The sequence below is a fragment of the Armigeres subalbatus genome, chromosome 1, assembly GCF_024139115.2.
Source record: "Armigeres subalbatus isolate Guangzhou_Male chromosome 1, GZ_Asu_2, whole genome shotgun sequence".
Lineage (NCBI taxonomy): Eukaryota > Metazoa > Arthropoda > Insecta > Diptera > Culicidae > Armigeres > Armigeres subalbatus.
The window spans coordinates 298,824,691-298,847,005 of record NC_085139.1 but is presented as its reverse complement, the minus strand read 5'-3'; the positions used below and the strand labels follow the sequence as shown (position 1 = coordinate 298,847,005).

At 39.0% G+C, this 22,315-nt stretch overlaps 1 protein-coding gene across 5 annotated transcripts in view; it reads left to right on the top strand.

The window, feature by feature from the left end:
• The window catches only part of LOC134207793 (glutamine-dependent NAD(+) synthetase), a 363,415-nt gene that overhangs the window by 329,408 nt on the left and 11,692 nt on the right, over nucleotides 1–22,315 (top strand). For 3 of the 5 annotated variants that reach the window (XM_062683709.1, XM_062683708.1, XM_062683706.1), the window contains one exon: nucleotides 5,365–5,528. In XM_062683709.1, coding sequence (XP_062539693.1) covers nucleotides 5,383–5,528 — 146 coding nt within the window. In that variant the 5' untranslated portion in view covers nucleotides 5,365–5,382. Of the gene's footprint in view, nucleotides 1–4,927; nucleotides 5,173–5,274; nucleotides 5,297–5,364; nucleotides 5,529–22,315 lie in introns of those variants that run through there. The other 2 variants (XM_062683707.1, XM_062683710.1) reach the window with 2 other exon arrangements.

The window sequence follows — 22,315 nt, the reverse complement described above, 5'->3', positions numbered from 1 at the left end:
AGTTCCTCCGAGAATTCCTCCAGAAGTTCCTCCGGGAATTCCTCCAGAAGTTCCTACGGGTGAAATGCGAATGAATTCTTGACGGAATGCGAATGAGATTCTGTCGGAAATCTAATGAATTCCTGCCTGAATGTGAAAAAGTTCCTGTCAGAATATGAATGAATTTCTGTCGAAATTTTAATTGATTCTTATCAGAGTACGAATGAATTTCTGTCGGAAACCGAATAAATTCCTGTCTGAATGTGAGAGCTCCTGTCAGAATAGGAAAGAATTCGATGGAATTCTTGTCGAAATTCGGATAACTTCCTGTCAATTTTCGGATGAATTCCTGTTGGAATACAAATGCATTTCTGTCGGAATACAAATAAATTCCTGTTTGATATCAGGTGAATTTCTGTAGGAATTGATTTCCTTTCGAAATTCGATTGAAATCCTTTTGGTTTTCGATTGAATTCGAATGCATTCCTGTTGAAATTCGAATGAATTCCTGTCAGAAGGCGAATGAGTTCCTGTCGGAATAGGAATGAATGAATTCCTGTCGGAATGCGAATAGATTACAGTCAGAATCGGAATGAATTTCTGTCGGAATTCAAATGAATTTCTGTCGGGATTCAGATGAGCTTCTTTTGGAAATCGAACGAATTTCTGTTTGAATTTGAAAGAGTTCCTGTCGGAATATGAATAAATTTCTGTCAGAATTGAGATGAATTTCTGCTGGAAGTATAATGCATTCCTGTCCTAACTAGGATCAATTATTTTCGGAGGATTTCTGATGAATACCTGTCGAAATGTGGTTGAATTCCTTGTTGATTTCCATCGGAACTCGAATGAATTCTTGTCAAAACTCGGATGAACTCCTGTCAGAATTCGGATGAATTTCTGTCGAAATGCGAATAATTTCCTGTCGGAACACGGAATTTAGATGAATAAATTCTAGTCGGAATTCGAATGAATTCCTGTCAGAAGACGGATGAATTCATGTCACAATTCTAATGATTTTCTGTCGGAATGCGAATGAATTTCTGTCGGAATTCGAATGCAATCTCTCGGATTTTGAATTAGTTACAACTCGAAATCGTATGAATTCCGTTGGAGAATTCATCCGAGTTTCTGTCGAATTTCGGATGAATTTCTGCCAGAATTAAGATGAACTCTTGGCAGCATTTGGATGAATTCTATTTGAAATTAGGATGAAACTCTGTCGGAATTTGGATGAATTCCTGTTGGAATTCTAATGAGTTCCTAGGGGTCGTTCAAATTCGAATTAATTTCTCTCGGAATTCGAATGAATTTCTGATCGTATTCGAGAGAATGCCTGTCGGAATTCAGACGAATCGACAGTAGATCATTCGAATTCCAACAGGTATTCATACTAAGTCCGACAGAAATTCATCCGCATTCTGACAGGAATTCGTCCAAAATCCAACAGGATGTACTGTTGGATTTTGGACGAATTCCTGTCAGAATGCGGATGAATTTCTTTCGGACTTAGTATGAATACCTGTTGGAATTCGAATGATCTACTGTCGGAATACGAATAAATTACAATCTGTATTATATTTATATTATGTCGGAATGCGAACGAATTCCTGTCTGAATATGGGTAAGGTTTCACCTGTATGATTCTATACCGGATTTTAGTTGATTATCTGTTTGAGTTTTAGATAAATTCGATTGCAAATAAGAGTAGAAGCGGAATGCAAATAAAACTCTGAATTCAATTAATTGCATATTATTCGGCAACTCGGCCGTACGAAAACCATTTTTTTGTTAAATATCTTGGCTGTGCATATGCACAGCATATGTTTCGAAATGGACAAATTGATATGAAATTTGCGAAAAAGAATCCACGTGTCTTGGAGGGACTCGAACCCTCAACCTCCTACTCTCTAGATAGGCGTGATAACCCCTACACAACAAGACCACTTAAAGGTCACGTTTGCGGAAAAGCCATCAGAATCCGAGTACCAACCTCCACCGCGGTTAGCTCTCTTTTTTGCAAATTGAATATCTTTCAGATGCTTGATTTGTCCAATCTCCACATGTGCTTTACTGTTGTATATCCACAGTCAAGCGAGTGCACATTGTTTATTAAACGAGAGGAATCTGAATTCAATTATGAATCCAAACTCAATTAAACAGAGGAACTTGAACTCGAGAGAAATTGAATCTGAAGTTTAATCCAGGATGAACTCAAAGTTGATTCCGAATTCAGAGTTAACACAAGTTCGAATTCAATATCATATCGGAATTTAACATAGAATTCAAATTAGGTTTTAGAATTAAAATCCAATATTCGTCAATATTTGATATCAAGTACGAGAATCCAAATCGTTACCCACATTAAAACCAGAATTTAATTGTTATTTTTTATTCGCACTTTATTTGAATAATGTTATTTAAGTGAATGAAAAGCTTAATGCGAATCCAAATTATTTTTAAGATATTAGATCAAAATCCAATTCTAGAACTGCAAGCAATTGCAAACCTGAAGACAAATACGATAACGATTTCAAAACTGATTTCGAACCTAAAGCGGTTTACAAAATGGAATAAAGAGCCGAATTTAAAACTAAATTCAAATCTGCATCACAATGCCTTCATTAAAATGATATTATCCGCCACGTCGAAATATAACTTCTTTCCTTTCATATCATGATAAGTGACCTGACCAGTTCATTATTTATATTTGTATCAGTGGCGTCGCGTAACCTCACTTTTTACCTGTGCACTGACACGAAAAATGAAAATTTTGATATTTCCACAGCCCAAATGGAAAATAAAATCATCAGAGTTGTTTTAACTAATCAAAATCTAGTTATTCTATACATTTCCGCACAAAAAATCCTTAAATTTAAGTCCAGTGCACAGGTAGATTGAGGTTAGGGAAACGCCACTGATTTGTATGCAAAAATAGTACCATCCATTACCGCAACTGTAGAAGCGCTTAATGAACACCAAACGGCCAGGCGGCAATGTTCCTGTGGGGGTGTAATGCCAACAGATAAGAGGATTCTGATTTCTTTGCATCATTTATTCAGATGTACATTTTGTCGTCTTAACACGTTCAGTTCAGGAAGACCCCTTGCTTAACCGTGCGGTAAGATGCGCGGCTTCAAAGCAAGACCATGCTGAAGGTGGCTGGGTTCGATTACTGGTCTGGTCTAGGAAATTTTCGGGTTGGAAATTGTTTTCCCTGGGCGTAAAAGTATCATTGTGTTAGTCTCATGATATACGAATGCAAAAATAGTAGCTTGGCTTAGCAACCTCGCTGTTAATAATTGTGGAACACTATGCTGCGAGGCGGCAATGTCTTACTGGATGATGTATTCGCAAAAAGAAGAAGAAGCAGAGACGTTCAGTTATCTCACTTTCCAAGCAATCGCCCAACTTCCACCGTTATATGAATAAACTTTCGCTCCTGACGATTAACACAGAAGACGCACAGTTGAGGTGAACTCATTCCATATTTCATCCAAGTCAGTTTATCCTCACTCCATCCGTTGCCATACTTTGCTCAACAACTTTGACAACTCTTCCTCATAGTTGTCAGCACTACACACAGCAAGGTTCATGATACTCAGGACTTTCGTTCTAGCGAGCTCCGGAAGCTCGAATGGCGATGGATAGGTGCCTACAAAGTTTTTCCACCAAGTCAACAGTGCAACAGGGAATCAACTTCTTCCGAGTTGGATTTCAATTTCAAATTGGATCCTCATACTTCGTTCCATATTGCGCTAGGGCGATAGAGTAGTCTGTTCGACTGACGAGGAAGTTTCAATTCCATTCAACGCTGCTGAACTTTTATATTTTAATAAATAAAGGAAACTTTGCTGCTTTTGTTTCAAACTTTCTGGAATCTATATTAGGAGGAAGTGATCCGGGGAGGTAGTGTGAACATGCACGGGGTTACTTTTGATGTGTTCTCATATTTTATTTGGCTTCGCTTGATGCAACCAATCGGTGCTTGATATGTTCGATTCCTCAGCTCAAGCACAATTTCTTAAAATCAAAACAAAATGATAGTGATCATTGTGTATTTCCATAAGTCTGAATGCTTATCAGCGTGGCTCCCTCGCATTGTGAGTGGGGTACTCGTCTATTATATTTATCGAAACTAAAAACTTTTCCTTACCTTAGCTCACGCTGTGATAGTGCCTCATGTTGAGGGCTACTTATTTTGTAGTTTTCCTCTGTTAGATTCATCGACTCAACCATACCTTCTAGCTGCGATTAGAAAACGAGAAAATTTACTTAACATTTTGGGTAAAATTTGCATAGGAAGAAATCGAAGATGTTTCATATGAAATTTCTGAAGATGTTCCTGAAAACATCCGAAATTATCGATTTCGAAATATTTGCTGAAAAATTCCACTTCATTATACCGTAAAAAGTGGAACTCAAAGCTCTACAACAGCTTTTTTCTTCAAGTAAACCCGGTATAAGCAAAAGCTAATCCATCTGTTTCTACAGAAGCCATACATCAAGTAGACAAGGTAGGTTTATTTGCCTACACTACATAGAATAAAACATACACAAATTCCGACTACACTGTGCTACAAATATAAAGTACAAATGAAGAAAACAATTTGGAATTGTCATAAGTAGAAGAAATTATAGTGATGTCGTTTTTTGCCTTTCTCGTGCAACGTAGTTGCCTTTGGCTGTTTATTTCACTTAAAAACCAATCATTGATTACCTACTAAAAGGATTTTTAAACGGAAATTTTATTTATTTTCAGGTGTTTTGGCTTAATTACATTATTCTGGTTTCTCCGACATTTGTTTATAAGGATCAAAACTCGCGTAACACCGTGCTATCGGCTACCTACGGTCGCACCCCGAGGAAAGCTTGGTCGATAGTTCACAGCAACCTCGCCACCCCCGCGTACGTTCGTACTCGTACGGAATGGGGACCTAATTTCACGTTCGTATCAACGGGCGCCCTTTTCCACAGCATTTCGCGCCGTCTCGTCTAGTTTGTAAGCTGCTACTGCCCAGTTAGTGCCGTAGTCCCAAGTGTCGTTTTGGTTGTGGTTGGCAAGTTACTTTCGAAGCGCTTTTCCCCAGCGTTTGGGTGGGTGGCGGTTCGAATCAAAGTGGCCAGCAAGGATTAAGACAAAAATAAAACCGCAAAAGCTTTCAGTTGGGGGACAACAACCGCATGATGCTCGTCAGTATTTTATTATTTGTTTCCACTCCCGTGCCTTGCTTTCGCTAGTTAATGAAAGAGCTTAGTTGTTGTATTCGCTGTTTTTTGAGACGTGAAGTGCCTTGATATCTTCATATGAACTGAAGTAGTATTGAAAAGTTATTGATAAACAATTAACTAATTGACTTTTCACCATTTCCTTATGACTTTCAGCCAAACAAACGCCGCAGAATGGGCCGGAAAGTGACACTCGCCGTGGCAACGCTGAATCAATGGGCGCTGGATTTCGAGGGAAACATGTCCCGCATCATGGAATCGATTCTGGAGGCGCGCGAAATGGGAGCGACCTACAGGACGGGACCGGAGCTTGAAGTGACGTAAGTGTTGGTTGAAATTATGTAACAATTGATTGCATTATTTTGTTTGTCGTTCTTTTTTTGAATACGATACTTTGTAACCTGTTTGTAGCAAACACTTCTCATATTTCTGGCGAGTTCGATTCTCGGACCGGTCTAGTATGTTTTCGGGCTGGAAACATTCTACACACCCTGGGCATAGTGTATCCATTGTACTTGCCATACAAGATACATACTCATGCAATGGCGTGCATATAAAAGCTTTCAATTAATAACTGAGGAAATGCTAATAGAATACAGGCTGAAAAGCAGGCCAAGTTCCAGTTGGAATGTAGAGCCATCGAAAAAGAAAAAGAAGAAGTTGTAGCCGGTGATTTCAATGCGTGGGCAGTGAACTGGGATTCACTAACGCTAGAGGTCATATCCTGATAGAGTATTAAACGTAGTCCTGCTGAACGAAGGCCAAGTGCTAACGTTCAGAGGACCGAGCGGTGATTCACGTATCGATGTGACCTTCGGCAGCGCGGGATCAGGTATCAGGTATCAGAACGTCGGCTCCAGGGGCACGTTCACCTCAATTTGGGAGATTTGTGCCATCGCCTTCACAGCCTTTTTCATCACACACCTGACGGAAAAGAAAGTGAACAAAAAGGAAAGGAATGTGGATGGGAGAACAAAGGGAATGTTTGGAAAAGGGCCCTTGAAGAGGGCATACAACGCATAAGCGTACAAGAGCCTATAGCTCCTTACCACAACGGGTTATAAACAACAAAATACTCTGAAGGTTCAGGTTTCTGAAGTCAATTTCACTAAGTAAGTGTTTACCAAATATTTGGAAGCGCAATTGTGCATAGACTGGGCAGTTACATATTAGATGATAAGAAGTTCCATAATCGGATTCACAACTATCACAAACAGATGATTCAACGCGTTGAATATTTGCCATGTGATAGTTCAGTCGGCAGTGACCTGTCAAGGCCTTGACTAAGACACTGTAATTCTGTTTAGACAGATTAGCTAAATAGTTTGCTACTACCGGAGATGGCAAATATTTCCGCTTGAAAGACAGTGCAGTGTGTACCCAGTGAGTGTGACTGTTCCAATCTCAGCTCACGCTAATAGACGCCTGCACCTGCTCTACCTTCAAGGAGGGAGCCGTCAGTGTAACAAACAATGCTGTCCGACATACTTCTCTCCAAATAGCCAGATGTCCACTCATCCCGCGAGGGGAATTGTGTTGAAAATGTTCTATAAGGAAAACTACTAACGTGTGTGAGATCACTTGGAGCAAGGAAAATTTTGTCCCAATTAACCATAAGCGGTAACAACGAAGTGTGTGTAGAACTGCGGTTTACAGGATTCTCTTCCATAAAACCGAGTACCCATAGTCGGTAAGTACAAGAAAATGCTTCTAGTTTGAGATATATGTGCAGTGGGGCCACGTCGAAGAGATCTTCGAGAGCAGCCGTGGGAGTTGAAGAGAACGCACCAGTCATTGCCATTAGGCACATCCTTTGAAGATGGCCTAATTTAGACTGAATTGTCCTCACTTCCCCCTTTTGCCACCACACAAGACATCCATAAGCCAAAATTGGTCGTACAACTGTTGTGTAAATCCATTTGATATATTTGGGTTTAAGACCCCAAGTTTTACCAAAGGTTCGTCGGCATTGGCCGGAAGCCATACACGCTTTTTTGATTCTGAACTCAACGTTAGGAGTCCAGGAAAGCTTTGAATCCAAAATTAGACCCACATACTTTACTTGATCAGTTACATTGATTTCAGAACCAAAAGATGTAATGGACGAATACCATTACGATTACGTTTTTCCGTGAAAAGAACAATAGATGTTTTATTCGGATTGACCGAAAGGTCATATTGGCGACACCAACTTTCAACTACCTGAAGAGCATTTTGCATCAGGTCGAATAAGGTAGTAATGCACAAACCCACTATAAATGTTAGATATTCGTCGGCAAATCCATAGGTAGGAAAACCGCCATTATTGAGTAACCTCAATAGCGTATATGCAACGAGATTCCATAAAAGTGGAGATAATACTCCCCCTTGGGGGCATCCGCAGACACTTAATTTCCTAATCGCTGCTTGACGTAATGTCGAGTAGAGATGTCGGTTTTTAAGCATCTGGTGAATCCATTTGGTAATCATATTAGGTAGCCCATGACAATCTATCGACACATCCAGGGAAGTGCGTATCAAATAAGTGCTCTAACGATTCTTCATCAGAAGAAGTGTAGTCGCCATTTGGCTTGCGAATTTCGCCAACTTGGAAATCCTTGGATCTCGCAAGAATTTTATTCAATCGACTGGCTTCACTCAAATTGGAAACATTTGCACAAAGGTTTTTCCAGCCGGATCGTTCAGCAGATCGTAGAGCCTCCTTGTAAGCTTTGCGAGCCAACTTAAAGGAATCCGTCCCTGCTGAATGGCGTCTGTTCCAACTCCTTCTGTACTGCTTCCTTAGCTTAGCCAAATCGGAATTCCACCAAGGGGTTCCTCTCGAGGTTTTTTACAGAACGTAAGAGACAAGCTTCTTCGAAAGCTTCCATGATGTGCAACGTTGTAGTATCAACTGCATCATCCAAGTCGGAAGGAGTTTCTATAGAAGGTAGATATCCGTGAAATTTGGTAGAGAGCAACTCTGTGTAAAGATCCCAGTTTGTTGAACGAGGTTTTCTAAAACGCAAGGTCTGCGAAGTAACATTCAAATGATCAAAGTAGATGTAGCGATGGTCAGATATCGATTCCTCATCTGACACATGCCAATTCGTCAACTTGTGACTGATTCTATTGGAGCAAAGGGTTATGTCTAATACCTCTGACCATAAAGGTTGGGCGATTGCCTATGTTAAGTAAACTAAGTTCGGTACTACTTAAGTATTCCATCAAGCTGGAGCCTCTCAGATTGATATCCGAGCTACCCCAGATGATGTGATGAGCATTAGCATCACTGCCGACAATGAATTATTGGCAGTGGCTGATATTCTACTCGCCGCAGCCACATCCAGGCGCTATAGTATATGCACAAAATAGCCAGCAAGAGTTAACCGCCAGAAATTTGTATGGCGAAAGACATCTAACGCTGGTTTTCTCAAAATTAGGAACTTTTCATGAAAAACTATTTGGTATCGGTTATGAGGGATGGTGTCCGCTACTACGCCTACCAAATATTTTTTCGATTAAAGTGCTTAATTTTGAGAAATCGAACCTTAGATGCCTTTCGCCATACTGATTTCAGGAAGTTAACTCCTAGTGTGCCGCTGTAAGCACGCTCAAAGCAGTCGATTCATTGGCGGAAGACCTTTTGAAGTGCAATATATGACAACTCGTTTGAAAGCATCCGTAGGGGATGGTTCATCATGTGGTAAATAAATCGAACAATAGACGTATTTCCTGACGGGGGTTCCGCCAGTTGCCTCAATTGTGACAGCACATACATCTCTGGTTGTTAGTTCAGAGATAAGTGTAGCAACAATAGCATTGTTAACAAGCACACATGCACGCGGCATTGATCGAGAGTTTGCCATTTCTTTACTGAAAGCAGCAAAAACCGGGTTCACTAGGTTACCTAGGTAGAAGCAAATATACTATATTAACAATATGATTCACTCTCACGAAATTTTGGCGACACCACATGTGGCGCCAACTCGCGTCCAAAAGGATCGATACACACGTAAATCGAACTACCCAAAATATGACGATCGTTTTACACACACTTCAAAATGTCATCATGAAAAAAATAGGGATGCTTGATGTTTTTTTGCAAACTTAATCGATTATGTTTAATCGAATGCAAACGGAAAATCAAATGTTGTAGAAGAAGTGTGGTAGGCATATTTTTGTGGAAATGTATAATAAATTTGATATAGCTCGTTGAACTGTATCCGGCGGGACCATGCCGGTGCATCATATCAAAATTGACGCACGCTGAAGCAGTTGGAGAGCTATACGAGGTTGCTGTGGAAGTTTACATTCTTCTCGCATTGTACCTACTCGCTCTCTGTTTCACACACCATGTTGCTGTTTGCTCATTTGACTGCAACACTTTTATATATTTTTTGATTTAAAGAGGCGTTATGATGCTTTGGGAAATTTGACATTAAAGAAGTCAATGAATTGTCTGAGACAAACAGCAAGTTGTCTGCATGGCTTATTAAACGTATCTAAAATTAGTTGAGATATCCTTTGTCACTATTTAATCCGCATTTTATTGTTTTTTTTTTTTGTTGAATCTGGTTGAAAGTAAATTTAACAAGATACGTTGAAGAATAGCTTAAATATAGCATTTGGAATGCATTTTAATTTATATAGAATGAGGAATTATTCCAGCTAAGATTTGACAGTTGAGTAGAAAACCTTATTGAGAATTTTGCGTAAAAACGGGTTTGTAGAACTAACGAGGGTGTGTGTGTGTACAAACTAACCCCCACTGTCTGGCAGTGATGTTATGGAAGAAAGCTGTCTGTTAAAACAGTCAGATTTAATCCGGGAGTTAGAAAGTGTTAGCTCTACTGCAGCTCCAGTGACCCATTTCAGAGTGCCTGGTATTTCTTATCCACTCCGAGGTCACTATCACTAACAGTAAGCCCCGCATAAATACATTCAGATATCAAATGGATATATGCAATATATTTATACTTCCGGGATCAAGATTTATATCCATGATACATAAATATACATCGTTGAACTCAGACCGTATTTAGTGAAATCAGTTTTTAAATATATATATTTAAGTATGGAACGGACTCACCATATTTGAAACTTTCCAATCCATCGTTTGTGCCTGACCTTTTTGATCCAACCAAAATCATTCTCTATAATAGGTTTGTAGAACTAACGAGGGTGGATTAAAAATACAAGATGGAAATTGGAAGGTCACATTTTCTGTTTACCCGCTTTTTCCAATAGGCTCAAAAAGAACCCTACGTAGATCGAAAATACTTGAATTACTTCTGGGAGAATTTGTCAATGAAGATAATAGATTCTAATATACACCATTGTGAGATAACACATTTTCATTAGTAGCAAAATAACGTAAAAACACTGGTTTGGACTATGCTTTTGCTAATATTTATACCATTTTATTATGTGTTCGCCTGAAAATTTCACAACAGTATGTTCTTCAATTAAAAATGTAATGATAATAGTTTTGAAAACTAAAACTCAACTTAACTGTTATTCATTTTATTTATTTACTACGTTAATGTAATATGTTCGAACAATATTTTGTTGTGGTCTGCCACTTTGACTTTATATAGTAATTTAATTGAAATATTATCATTTCATATTGAATTGGTGGAAAGAATCTCCTCTTCATTATGTCATATGACTTGAAATGTTTTATACAGAACCATGTCAATCAGAGTAATTCGTTTACACTTCCGAAACTCTGTCTTCAAATATGAATTTCACCATCTATGCACAGAGAGAGTATGACCGCTTGATACAAAAAAATAACATAGCTCGGGTACTTATTCAAAAGGACGTATGTGATTTTGAAAAACAAAGATTCAAACGTCGATTTGTCCGATCTGATGGCACTCCCACGCAAACCAACACCACCACCAGGTAGCCGAAGCCTCCCCCTATCTGTCTATGGTAATGGTTTGCGTGGGAGTGCCATCAGATCGGACAAATCGACGTTTGAAACTTTGTTTACAAAATCACATACGTCCTTTTGAATAAGTACCCGAGATAGAGAGAATATAATCCCTGGGAGAACGAGATAGCAAAGTTCTTGACAGTCGAGTCTTACTGGATTTCTCTCTGCATTGCACATGCGTTTCTAGCTCGGTTTCCTATCAGAAAAACTTATCTTACATTAATTAGTATACTAAGATCTTCATTATATTATTTGAAAAGATTTCTTTTAACAACTTAGGCCTCTTCAATACGAAATACCAATTATCATATAATAAATGGCGTAATCTAAATTTTCTAATGGTAATTCTGGTAAATATTGCTTTGAGTTAGCTTTAATTGAAATGTGTAAATATTGTAAATAATTTTAGGCTGCAAAACATAAAATAAATACGTAATTATTTTTCGGTCACGTATCTAGAAACCAAATGTATTTGTTTGACGCATAAAGTTTACTGCACATTTTTGCCATTCTTCCTTGTGCTTATGACTACAAATGACATGTTCTGTCATGCCTTCATCACTTGTCTAATGCAAATGTCAATATCAATATCGCTTCACGGTTTATCGAACTATGCAATGTGGCACGGCAAGAATGATCATGTTGAGTAAATTCTGGAAGGAATTGGACATGTACAAGTATAATATTGGTACAGATTTGTCATATTTAAAGTCCTTTTTTCGTCATTGCAAAAAAAAAAAGCGTGTGCAACTGGATTTGTTCAGCACTCGTAGTATTTATCCAACCTTGCAAGCCTCGTTCGATAAACGTACGACTCCTGCTGAAAAAATAATCTTTTTGCAACTCAGATCGCATCGTGCTTTCGTGCTGTGCGGTTCTTTCTCTCTTTGCGGAAGGAAGTTTTTAATACTACCCGAAGCTATTTTAATTTCAACGGTGCTTCTTAGCGCTATTTGTACCCACTGATCCCGTTACGATCTTTGCAAGGACCCGTGCCTTCGTTTTACGTTGGACCCGTTTGCGGAAGTAAAATTCCGACAAGCGGTGGTAATCCTGCAGGGACACCGTTCTGGGAAAAACCTCTTAGAAGGTCACGTCTCCACGCTCAGCAATGAGTATTAACAAAAACAAGAGGAAGGGGGAGTCTCTGAATTCTCCGCTTCCTTCAAAGAAACAAGGTTTCAAGACCGTCCTGCCCAAGCGCGGAAAAAATAGAAGGAAGCTGGAGAATTCAGATATTCCTTCTAACTCTAATATCGGAAATAATTCTTCTCCAATCGAACTGAGCAATCAGTTCGATTTGATTAATGATGAAATTGAGCAAATCGAATCTACCTCTAGCCCAGGTGATTCGATTCATGCGAAAAAGCAAAGGATTCCGCCAATTGTGGTATCTGTTGCCGAGTTTTCTGGCTTCCGGAATGAGATTTTGAGTAACCTTCAGGGGATCAAGGTTTCATTTCAGATTGCTAGGAAGGGTGACTGTCGCGTTTTGCCGGGATCCTTTGACGATCGCAAACGTCTTCTTCACTATTTAACTGAGAAGCGCCATAAATTTTTCACATACGACGACAAAACTGAGCGATTGTTCAAAGTCGTCTTGAAAGGTCTCCCCAGTGATGACAAATCACTGGATGAGATTAAAATTGAAATTTCTCAATTACTTGGATTTTCACCAGTCCAAGTAATTAAGATGAAAAAGAAATCCTATTCTGGTACTTCCCAGAGGGGCATTTCTCAAGAATTTTATTTAGTTCATTTTAACAAAAGTGAACTAAATAATATGAAAAGTTTGGAAAAGGCCTGTATTATGTCTCATGTCCGTGTTACATGGGAACATTTCCGCAGGCCTGAGGGAAATTTCCAAAACCCTACCCAGTGCCGTAAGTGCCAAAAGTGGGGTCATGGAACCAAACATTGTCACATGGATGCTAAATGCATGATTTGTGGTGGAACCTCTCACGCCAAGGACGCATGTCCTGTGAGAGAAGATTCAATAAATTTAAGTGCGCAAACTGTGGGGGCAATCATAAATCCAATTTCTGGGAATGCCCTTCACGCAAAAAGTTTTGAATTCCCGTGCAAAATTGATGACGGGAAATTCCAATCGGATCCCAGATTCGACGGGTAGAAATTTTCAAACGCTCAAATTTCGAAACCGGTTACCGGTCGAGCAATTCATACCCACCACAATCCACAAACAAATTTTGCCGCTCGTCAACGGGTAGCAAGCACTTCAGTAAATTCCAATTTTTCCAATGTACCTACGTATGCAAACATCGCTGCTGGTAGACCAAATTTCTCTTCTCAAAATGAGGTTTATACCCATGTCCCAACGGAAAATAACGGTCATGTTGCCGATTCAGGTAGCATGACTGCTTCCGATTTTGATTTTTTAACTGAACAATTGCATCACATGATTGATGCAATGTTCAAAGCAAATACCATTCCTGAAGCTGTTCAGGTTGGTATAAAGTACACACAAAAATTGTTATCGGACTCCGTTTCAATGGATCCAAATAATTGTGTGAAAGTTCTAAATTGGAATGCCCGCTCTCTAAAGGGTAAGGAAGATGAATTATTCAACTTCCTTTCAGTTCATAATGTGCATATTGCCATTATAACTGAAACGTATTTAAAACCAGGACTCTCCATTAAAAGAGATCCAAACTATTTTATCTACAGAAATGATCGTCTTGACAGCGCCTGTGGTGGGGTCGCCATTGTCATTAATAGACGTATCAAACATAAATTATTTTCTTCGTTTGAAACCAAAGTTTTTGAAACCTTGGGAGTTTCTATTGAAACAAATTTTGGACAATTTTTCTTCATTGCAGCCTACTTGCCTTTTCAATGCAATGGGCAGCAAAAGAATTTGTTGAAAGCTGATCTTCAAATTCTGACTCGCAACAAATCAAAATTCTTCGTAATTGGTGACTTCAATGCCAAACACCGTTCATGGAATAATGCTCAAAGCAATTCCAATGGTAAAATTTTATTTGAAGATTGTTCTGCGGGATATTATACTATTCAATATCCCAATGGACCAACTTGTTTTTCTTCCAGTCGAAATCCTTCTACAATTGATTTAGTTTTAACGGATTCAAGTCAGCTGTGTGGCCAATTGGTAACTCATGCTGACTTTGACTCTGATCACCTTCCTGTGACATTTGAAATCTCACAAGAAGCCATTTATAATCCAATCAGCTCTACTTTTAATTATCATAGAGCTGATTGGGATTTATATAAAACGTATATCGATAGGAATTTTGATGTTGATATTCCTCTCGATACAAAAAGTGATATTGATAATGCTCTCGTATCTTTGACAAATTTAATTGTCGAAGCCAGAGGCATTGCAATTCCGAAATGTGAAGTTAAATTCAACTCCATTATTATTGACGACGATCTTCAGCTACTGATCCGTCTTAAAAATGTGAGAAGAAGGCAATACCAAAGAACTCGCGATCCCGCGTTGAAAGTTATTTGGCGAGATTTGCAAATGAAATTAAAAACGTTTCGCTATTCTGAGAAATACCAACTTTGAGAATAATGTCTCGAAGTTGGATCCCAGTTCGAAACCCGTTTGGAAACTAACTAAAATTCTTAAAAACCTCCAAATCCCTAGCGCTTAAAGAGGAAATAAAATTTTATTAACAAATGGCGAAAAGGCTCAAAAACTTGCTCAACAGTTCGAGAGTGCCCATAATTTTAGTCTAGGTCTCACTAGTCCAATTGAGGATCAGGTTACACGAAGCTTCGAAGACATTCTCAACCAAGATAATGTTTGGACCCTACGTTGGGAACTAATTTGGATGAAGTGAGATCTATTACTAGAAAATTTAAAAATATGAAAGCCCCAGGTGATGATGGTATTTTCTACATACTTATCAAAAACTTCCTGAGAGCTCTTTATCCTTTTTGGTTAATTTATTTAACAAATGTTTTCAATTGGCATACTTCCCAGATAAATGGAAAAACGCCAAAGTTGTTCCAATTTTGAAGCCGGACAAAATCCAGCTGAGGCTTCTAGTTATCGCCCAATCAGTTTGCTTTCTTCAATAAGCAAACTGTTTGAAAAGATTATTTTAAATAGAATGATGGTTCATATTAATGACAATTCTATTTTTGCTGATGAGCAATTTGGTTTTCGCCATGGGCATTCAACCACTCATCAGTTATTAAGAGTTACGAACTTAGTTCAGCTCAACAAATCTGAAGGATATTCGACTGGAGTTGCTCTTCTTGATATAGAGAAAGCATTTGACAGTGTTTGGCATGAAGGTTTGATTGTAAAATTGATGAATTTTAATTTTCCTCTGTACATCATTAAACTGATCCAAAATTATTTATCACCTGCTCACTGCAGGTAAACTATCAAATTCTGGGGCCGGTGTCCCCAAGGCAGCATACTGGGGCCCATTTTGTATAACATTTTACTTCTGACTTACCTGATTTACCACCAGGGTGTCAAAAATCTTTGTTTGCAGATGACACAGGTCTCTCAGCCAAAGGGCGTAGCCTTCGTGTCATTTGTAGTAGATTGCAAAAAGTTTGGATATTTTCTCCACTTACTTGCAAAATGGAAAATTTCCCGAATGCTTCCAAAACTCAGCTTATAATTTTCCCACATAAGCCGAGAGCTTCTTATTTGAAACCTTCTAGCAGACATATTGTCACTATGAATGGGGTTCCAATTAATTGGTCTAGCGAAGCTAAATATTTAGGACTTCTGCTAGATCAAAAACTAACTTTTAAAAATCACATTGAAGGCCTTCAAGCCAAATGTAACAAATATATTAAGTGCCTATATCCACTTATAAACAGAAAATCAAAACTTTGTCTTAAGAACAAACTGTTGATTTACAAACAAATTTTTAGACCTGCCATGTTGTATGTTGTGCCAATATGGGCTAGTTGCTGCAATACCAGAAAGAAGGCACTCCAGAGGATTCAAAATAAAATTTTGAAAATGATTCTGAAGTTGCCTCCGTGGTATAGTACCAATGAACTTCATAGAATTTCTAATATTGAGACATTGCAACAAATGTCCAACAAAATAATTTCCAATTTTAGACAAAAATCGTTGCAATCTTCTATTGCAACGATTAACTCCTTGTACCCTTAGTTTTAAATAGGTTAAGTTTAGTTTAAGTTGAAAACATTGTAATTCCTACATGGTTCAATTCAACCAGAGGAAAAATCCTAACAGCCAGATGCAATTGAAATGTATTAATAATAACTTAAAAGTAACATAGTAAATAAGGATGATAGTGTTAAGAAAACACGGAACACCTAGTCTAAGAGATGAATGCATGTATTAGATAATTGGCAAATAAAATAAGTAAAAAAAAAATCTTTTTGCAACTTGTTGCACAAACTACTATTTTGATAACTTGTTGTACGTTTATAACCAGTTGAACGAGATGATATCGAGTTATGCGTTTATCCAACCAGGCTTGTCGAGTTGGATAAATACTACGAGTGTTGAAAAAATCTAGTTTTGCAACGAGTTGCACACGCTATTTTTTGCAATGACGCAATTACTTTAAATGATCATTCTTACCAATAAATCATGTTGCTGCAAAGAACCGTCATATTCCATGTTATCGTACCACAATGCGTAGCTCGACAAGCCTTGAAGCGATAGATGAACTTGCCTTTGAAAAATTCTGATGTCATGGCCATCATTCCCCAAGCTGATTCAGCAAAATGTAGTCATGTAACTACTGATCTGATGTTGGATTTTCATTATAGCATCCAAAGGAGAGCTATAATGGATTTTATGTCACTCATTTGAGTTTAAAGACAAAGATGTACATATTTATGTTTAGATTTTCATTTCTGAAATAAAAACCGGTGAAGAATTTTGTGTTATATTTTTAATTTTCGATAAAGTAAAAGAAAAACAATCTAATTTAGATTAGTCATGAAAGCAATAAAACAGTCACGTAATCTTCATGTGACACACTAGTGCTAGCCGATTGAGTGAAATTGAGTGCCTCGACCTTTGAATCACGTACCAAACGTGAATAGTGCTGTGAAAAAAACACGTTGTTTTTCACGTAGATATGATGGGAAGGCTAACACCGTCCTGTAAAACCACATTTTTTAAACCACAAGTTCCGACAGTTTGATTACCCGCTTGTTATGCTTTCGCCATACAAATTTCTAGCTTCCCGCGCATATACATATACACCCAGGTGCTAGCAGCTGTGGGTAGAAAACCAGCGCAGCAAGCATTTCCACGTCGGAGCAGCTTCTACTATTGGAGCACACGAGGCATAATTTGTTTTTCTTTATATTATCGCAAAACTTTATTAAAACGAGGAAAATCGATCATTTGATGATCGATTTATTCAAAAAAGTATGGGCATCCCTATACCTTCGAATGTCATCTTTTCAGCTGCATGACTGTCGCTATCGTCGCCATGGGATTTGCTAGAATAAACAAGAAGAAAACATGTTTAGATTCCTCTTTGCTCGCTAGATGGTGTTGTTATCACCGGCAAATGGTTCGCCATTTCGTTGTATGGAAAAGCTCGAAGTGAACCATATTGTTAATATAATATATTTGGTAGAAGCTACCCTTGCGAAAATAGGGTTCCTGCACCAAAGCCACTTGGGATTTGCCATTTTGCATGAGTCTACACAGATTAATCGTTGCTGTTCTTTTATGCTGAAGATTGATTTGAGCTATCTTAACTGAAGCCATTGCAAATTGAGATAACGCACTCCACAACTTCAGCATTAATATGAACAGCAACGATGAAGCCAAATTGGTATCTTATCGAGAAAGTCGAAGACGAAACACAGAGTACAATGTGTTTAACGCATAAAGCGAATCCATATAGGTGACAATTTGTTGAAAAACTAAATAAAAACATGCTCATAATCCCACCCTTATTTAACCTCAAGTTGAGATTGAATAAGAGTAGCCGATTATTTCGGAGAAGCAAAAAGTCAACTACGCCATAGCTCCGGTTAGCGCAGTAAGGGCTAGATACTGTGAAGGGTGCTGTAAATGCCGGTCTAGCCAACCGGGAGCACTTCTGAGACTCCCCGAATCAACTGCCTCAGGGTCGGCACACGGAAGTTTATCACGGGACAGGGAATCTTCGCACTCGAAATTAAGGAAAACCTACCAGCACTTTTAACGTTTTTAACAATTTTATTAGCTACACTCCTTCTAACTTTTCCTTCCTCCCACTTTCTTATTAACTATTTAGCTAACCTTTACTGTTGGGGCCCTTTCTTCTTTCCAACCACCTCTTTCCTCTTCGCTGCGTCCTTCCTCGTCTTGACCGCAAGCTTCAGCCACGTCTGGCTACGTTCCGCGCCTTATGATCCAGTTGCGCGTCCTAGGCTACCGATGTGTTGTCGGATCGGTCTTCGGCCAACAACGGTGCCGGAATCTACCCGGCGAGGGGGCACTAGGACGGCGCAGGGCTTCACGGGAAACTGGGCACAAACACGGCGTTGAAAAGCACGGGACAGCAACGAATCCACGGTAGAACAACGGGGTCCTGATATCCTTGTCTTATCGCTTTCAATATTATTTTCCGAAAAATAAACGATCTCCTTGACTTTACACTTCTTAACTCGTTCACGATTGCCGGGTAAGTGAACGATCTATTACATGATTTTCAGGCCCAAGGTTCATGACCCCCATCTCCGGTCATCGACTTTTCCAGTCTCCATCCCTGTTTCGTACCACCCATTTGTGCAACCCATCATGGCCGCTCCAACTCATTATCCTGCGGCTCCTGGTGGTGGGTTGAAGAAGCTTGGTGGGTGGTTGGTAGCAGTTAAGGTGGTTGCTCCTAATGACTATTTAGTTGTATGCTAAGTGGGCCTACTGGGGGACAAACCTTCGCTTCTCATACAAAAACTACCTGTCATTTTTTTTTTGCATATTTACAAACAAAAATCTCAATAATACACACGATTAACAAAACCAAACACTTACAGTGCCCTGGTGCTTCACAGGCTCCGTTAGCGGTTAGGTTCTTTTTAGACCCCCCAACCATTCATTTGTAGGCACGGTAAGCATAAAGCCGCATCACACCAAGAATTTGGGGTCACCTGTATGGTGGACTTCTACCACCGGAACAGGCAATCCGTAGCGTTATTCTTGGCTAGATAACTGTCTTCCGACACCACACAGCTATCTTGGCTGTTTGGGGAGAGAAGTTGACATTGACTTTACGTCTCAATGTGGCCGAACAGCCCCACGTTGGGCGCCAATTGTTACCGGTTTTTAAGCCACTCTTAAAGGATAACAAGAACATGAACAACAATTTGGCTTACTTACCAGCTCTCTCTCTCTCGCTTACATTGTTTTGTGGTTGACTGTAGACGTTTCGTAAATCAACCGTGGCTATATCGTTCCACTTCGAAACACAGGTTTTGAGCATCATGATCTCTTAACTGGTAGCCGACCCGAACGAACGCCAAAATGGCTGTATTACTTTCGTTCACTCCGCGCACGTTTGATATTCCGGTTTTCCGCTTGTGTACAACACTACGCACTCCGGTGATATTAAATTTGCGGAACGAGCACCTGCGTTAGATTCTCCTATTCAAATAACACCCGAGTTGCGCCTGGATTAACAAATCCCTGGAGTCACAATCGATTTGTACTCAACTGACCGATTTCGCGCGTCAGATTTCTTTTGTCTCCTTTCAACTATCTTTGTACTTGGTCAAAAATCGAATGCCCGTGTAACACAAAAAATGGGGTGCATCCTGTTCCAGAATGTACCGTGTCAGCATAAGTTGTATCTCAGCTATTCTCGAATCCCAGATTCGTTGATCTTCACGTACATACGACCGTATGCACGCATTAATCGTCCTATGAACCTTTTCCACAGGATTTGATTGACTGTGGTATCGTGTCGTCAGGAAGTGTTTTATTTGAAAATTTTCCAACAGCGATTTAAATTGTTTTGACGTAAAAGTCGCCCCATTATCCGTGATTAGAATTTGAGCCGCTGAGTTTCTCCAGAACCAATCTTCTTTCAGTATTCGGTAGACCTCAACAACGTCAATTCTTTTCAATGGGTAAAGCTGAACCCATTTACTGAAGGCGTCCAGAACAACTAGCAAATACTGGCTTCTCTGTTTACTCAAAGAAATTGGCCCGACGAAATCCAGTGAGATAATCTGCCATGGTCTATTTGCAATTCTTGTTTCGCCCATTTTAGGAACCGTTGGAATTGCTGAACCTTTGCATTCTTCACATATTTTGCACTTTTGAATGTGCTGTTTTATATCCTGTGACATTCTTGGCCATAAAATCAAAGTTTTATTTTGGCCAGAGTTTTTTCAAAGCCCATATGTAAACCTTGATCATGTTCTTTTGACGTAGAACTACGTCTGTCTTTTCTATATTGAGGTACACTTTACGATTGCGAAAAATCGAAAAACGTCACGAAAATATGATAGACTTTGATCGTTAATATCTTAGCCGTTTCTAGATGGATTTTCAATTTTCTTGGACCATTCGATCAAGAAAGAGTCAACGCTTCATACCCGATGTGCAGTGATGTCGTTTATTATGCGGATTTTTTTCTACACGAATCGTATTCAACGCGATTTTTTACTTAAATTTCGGGCTTTCCGCGATTCATTCAGACACATTTAGGGATTTACGCGGTTTTTTACGTTTTAATTTACGCGGCCCATATCCTCCGCGTAAAAACCGTCTCCAGTGTGTTACAATATTTATGTATGATAATATTTACTATTAAAAACTTGCTAACAGTTTAACAACCAGTTCTGGTGAATCAGTCAACTGCATCGCAAGCTTCTTCCTCTATAGCACTACATTCTAACTGGAATTTGGCCTGCTTTTCAACTTAATAATCTATTAACATTTCTTTAGTTATTAATTGAATGCTTTCTATGTCCGCCATTGCATTAGTTTGTAGTCTAGTGTGGCAAATGTGATGGATACACTATGCCCAGGGTGTCGAGAATGTTTCTCACCAAAAAACATCATTGATTTGATCGAGAATCTAAATCGCCATCTCCGGATTCTGCGCCTTTGTTTGCAAGGCTAACTAGAAACCTCAAGCCAGCATAGACATCAAATTAAGGTCTGAGGGAAGCTCTCTCGCGGTAGAACGCTTTTTTCGTACTAAAATGTTTATAACTCGGAACTGGGAACGAATTTCACTTATCCCAACTGACAATCTCTTTGAAATTTATCAAGGAATGTTCCTACAAAATTTCATGGACCTACTATTTCCCAAATTTGAATTAAGCTTTAAATACTGAACTATTGTAGAAATGAAATTTTCGCTTCTCAGTACCTCTCTCCGATGATTTGAGGCACAAAGGAACCGAATTTCGCAAAACCCAACTGACAAAAGTTTTTAATTTTTCCAACGATCATTTTGATGTAATAAAAAGTATATGTCACCGCATTAAATTTTGAAGGAAGTTTTTTTTACTTCAACCATGGTTTGCAAGTTTTTTAAATTCCATACAAAAGATACCATTTCGGGAGAGCAGCCAACAGCATATTTTCTTGTGCACATGGCGCACGGCAGGAAAGGAGCGATGAGAGCGGTAGACATACCGTCAACTTTGTATCTAGCGTGACACTAGAAAAAAGCGTATTCCTATTTGTGAACACGAGGATACCAAATATATAAAATGAAATCAAATATAGGAATGAGATAAGATAAACAATTGAAAATAAATAAAACAAATAAAACAAGTTGAGTCAAGTACGAGACACTGAAGACGGCCTTACTGTTGAGGTCGAAATACGTATCTGTCAAGATACAATTAAATGGTGGAATTCAATGGGATTGTACAAACTCGTCTTATGACAAGTGAAGACATTCCACTAAAAAGCTCAAAATAATTTTCTTAACAAAACAAATAAGACAAATCAAACAAATAAAGCAAATAAGACAAATAAGACATTCCATAAGTTCCTCCAGGAATTCCTAGAGAAGTTCCTCCACGAATTCATTCGGAAGTTCTTCCAGGAATTCCTAAGGAAGTTCATCCAGTAATTCCTTCATAATGTTCTTCCAGTAATTCCTTCGGAAGTTCCTCCAAGAATTCCTTCGGAAGTTTCTCCAGGAATTCCTTCGGAAGTTTCTCCAGGAATTCCTTCGGAAGTTCCTCCAGGAATTCCTTCGGAAGTTCCTCCAGGAATTCCTACGG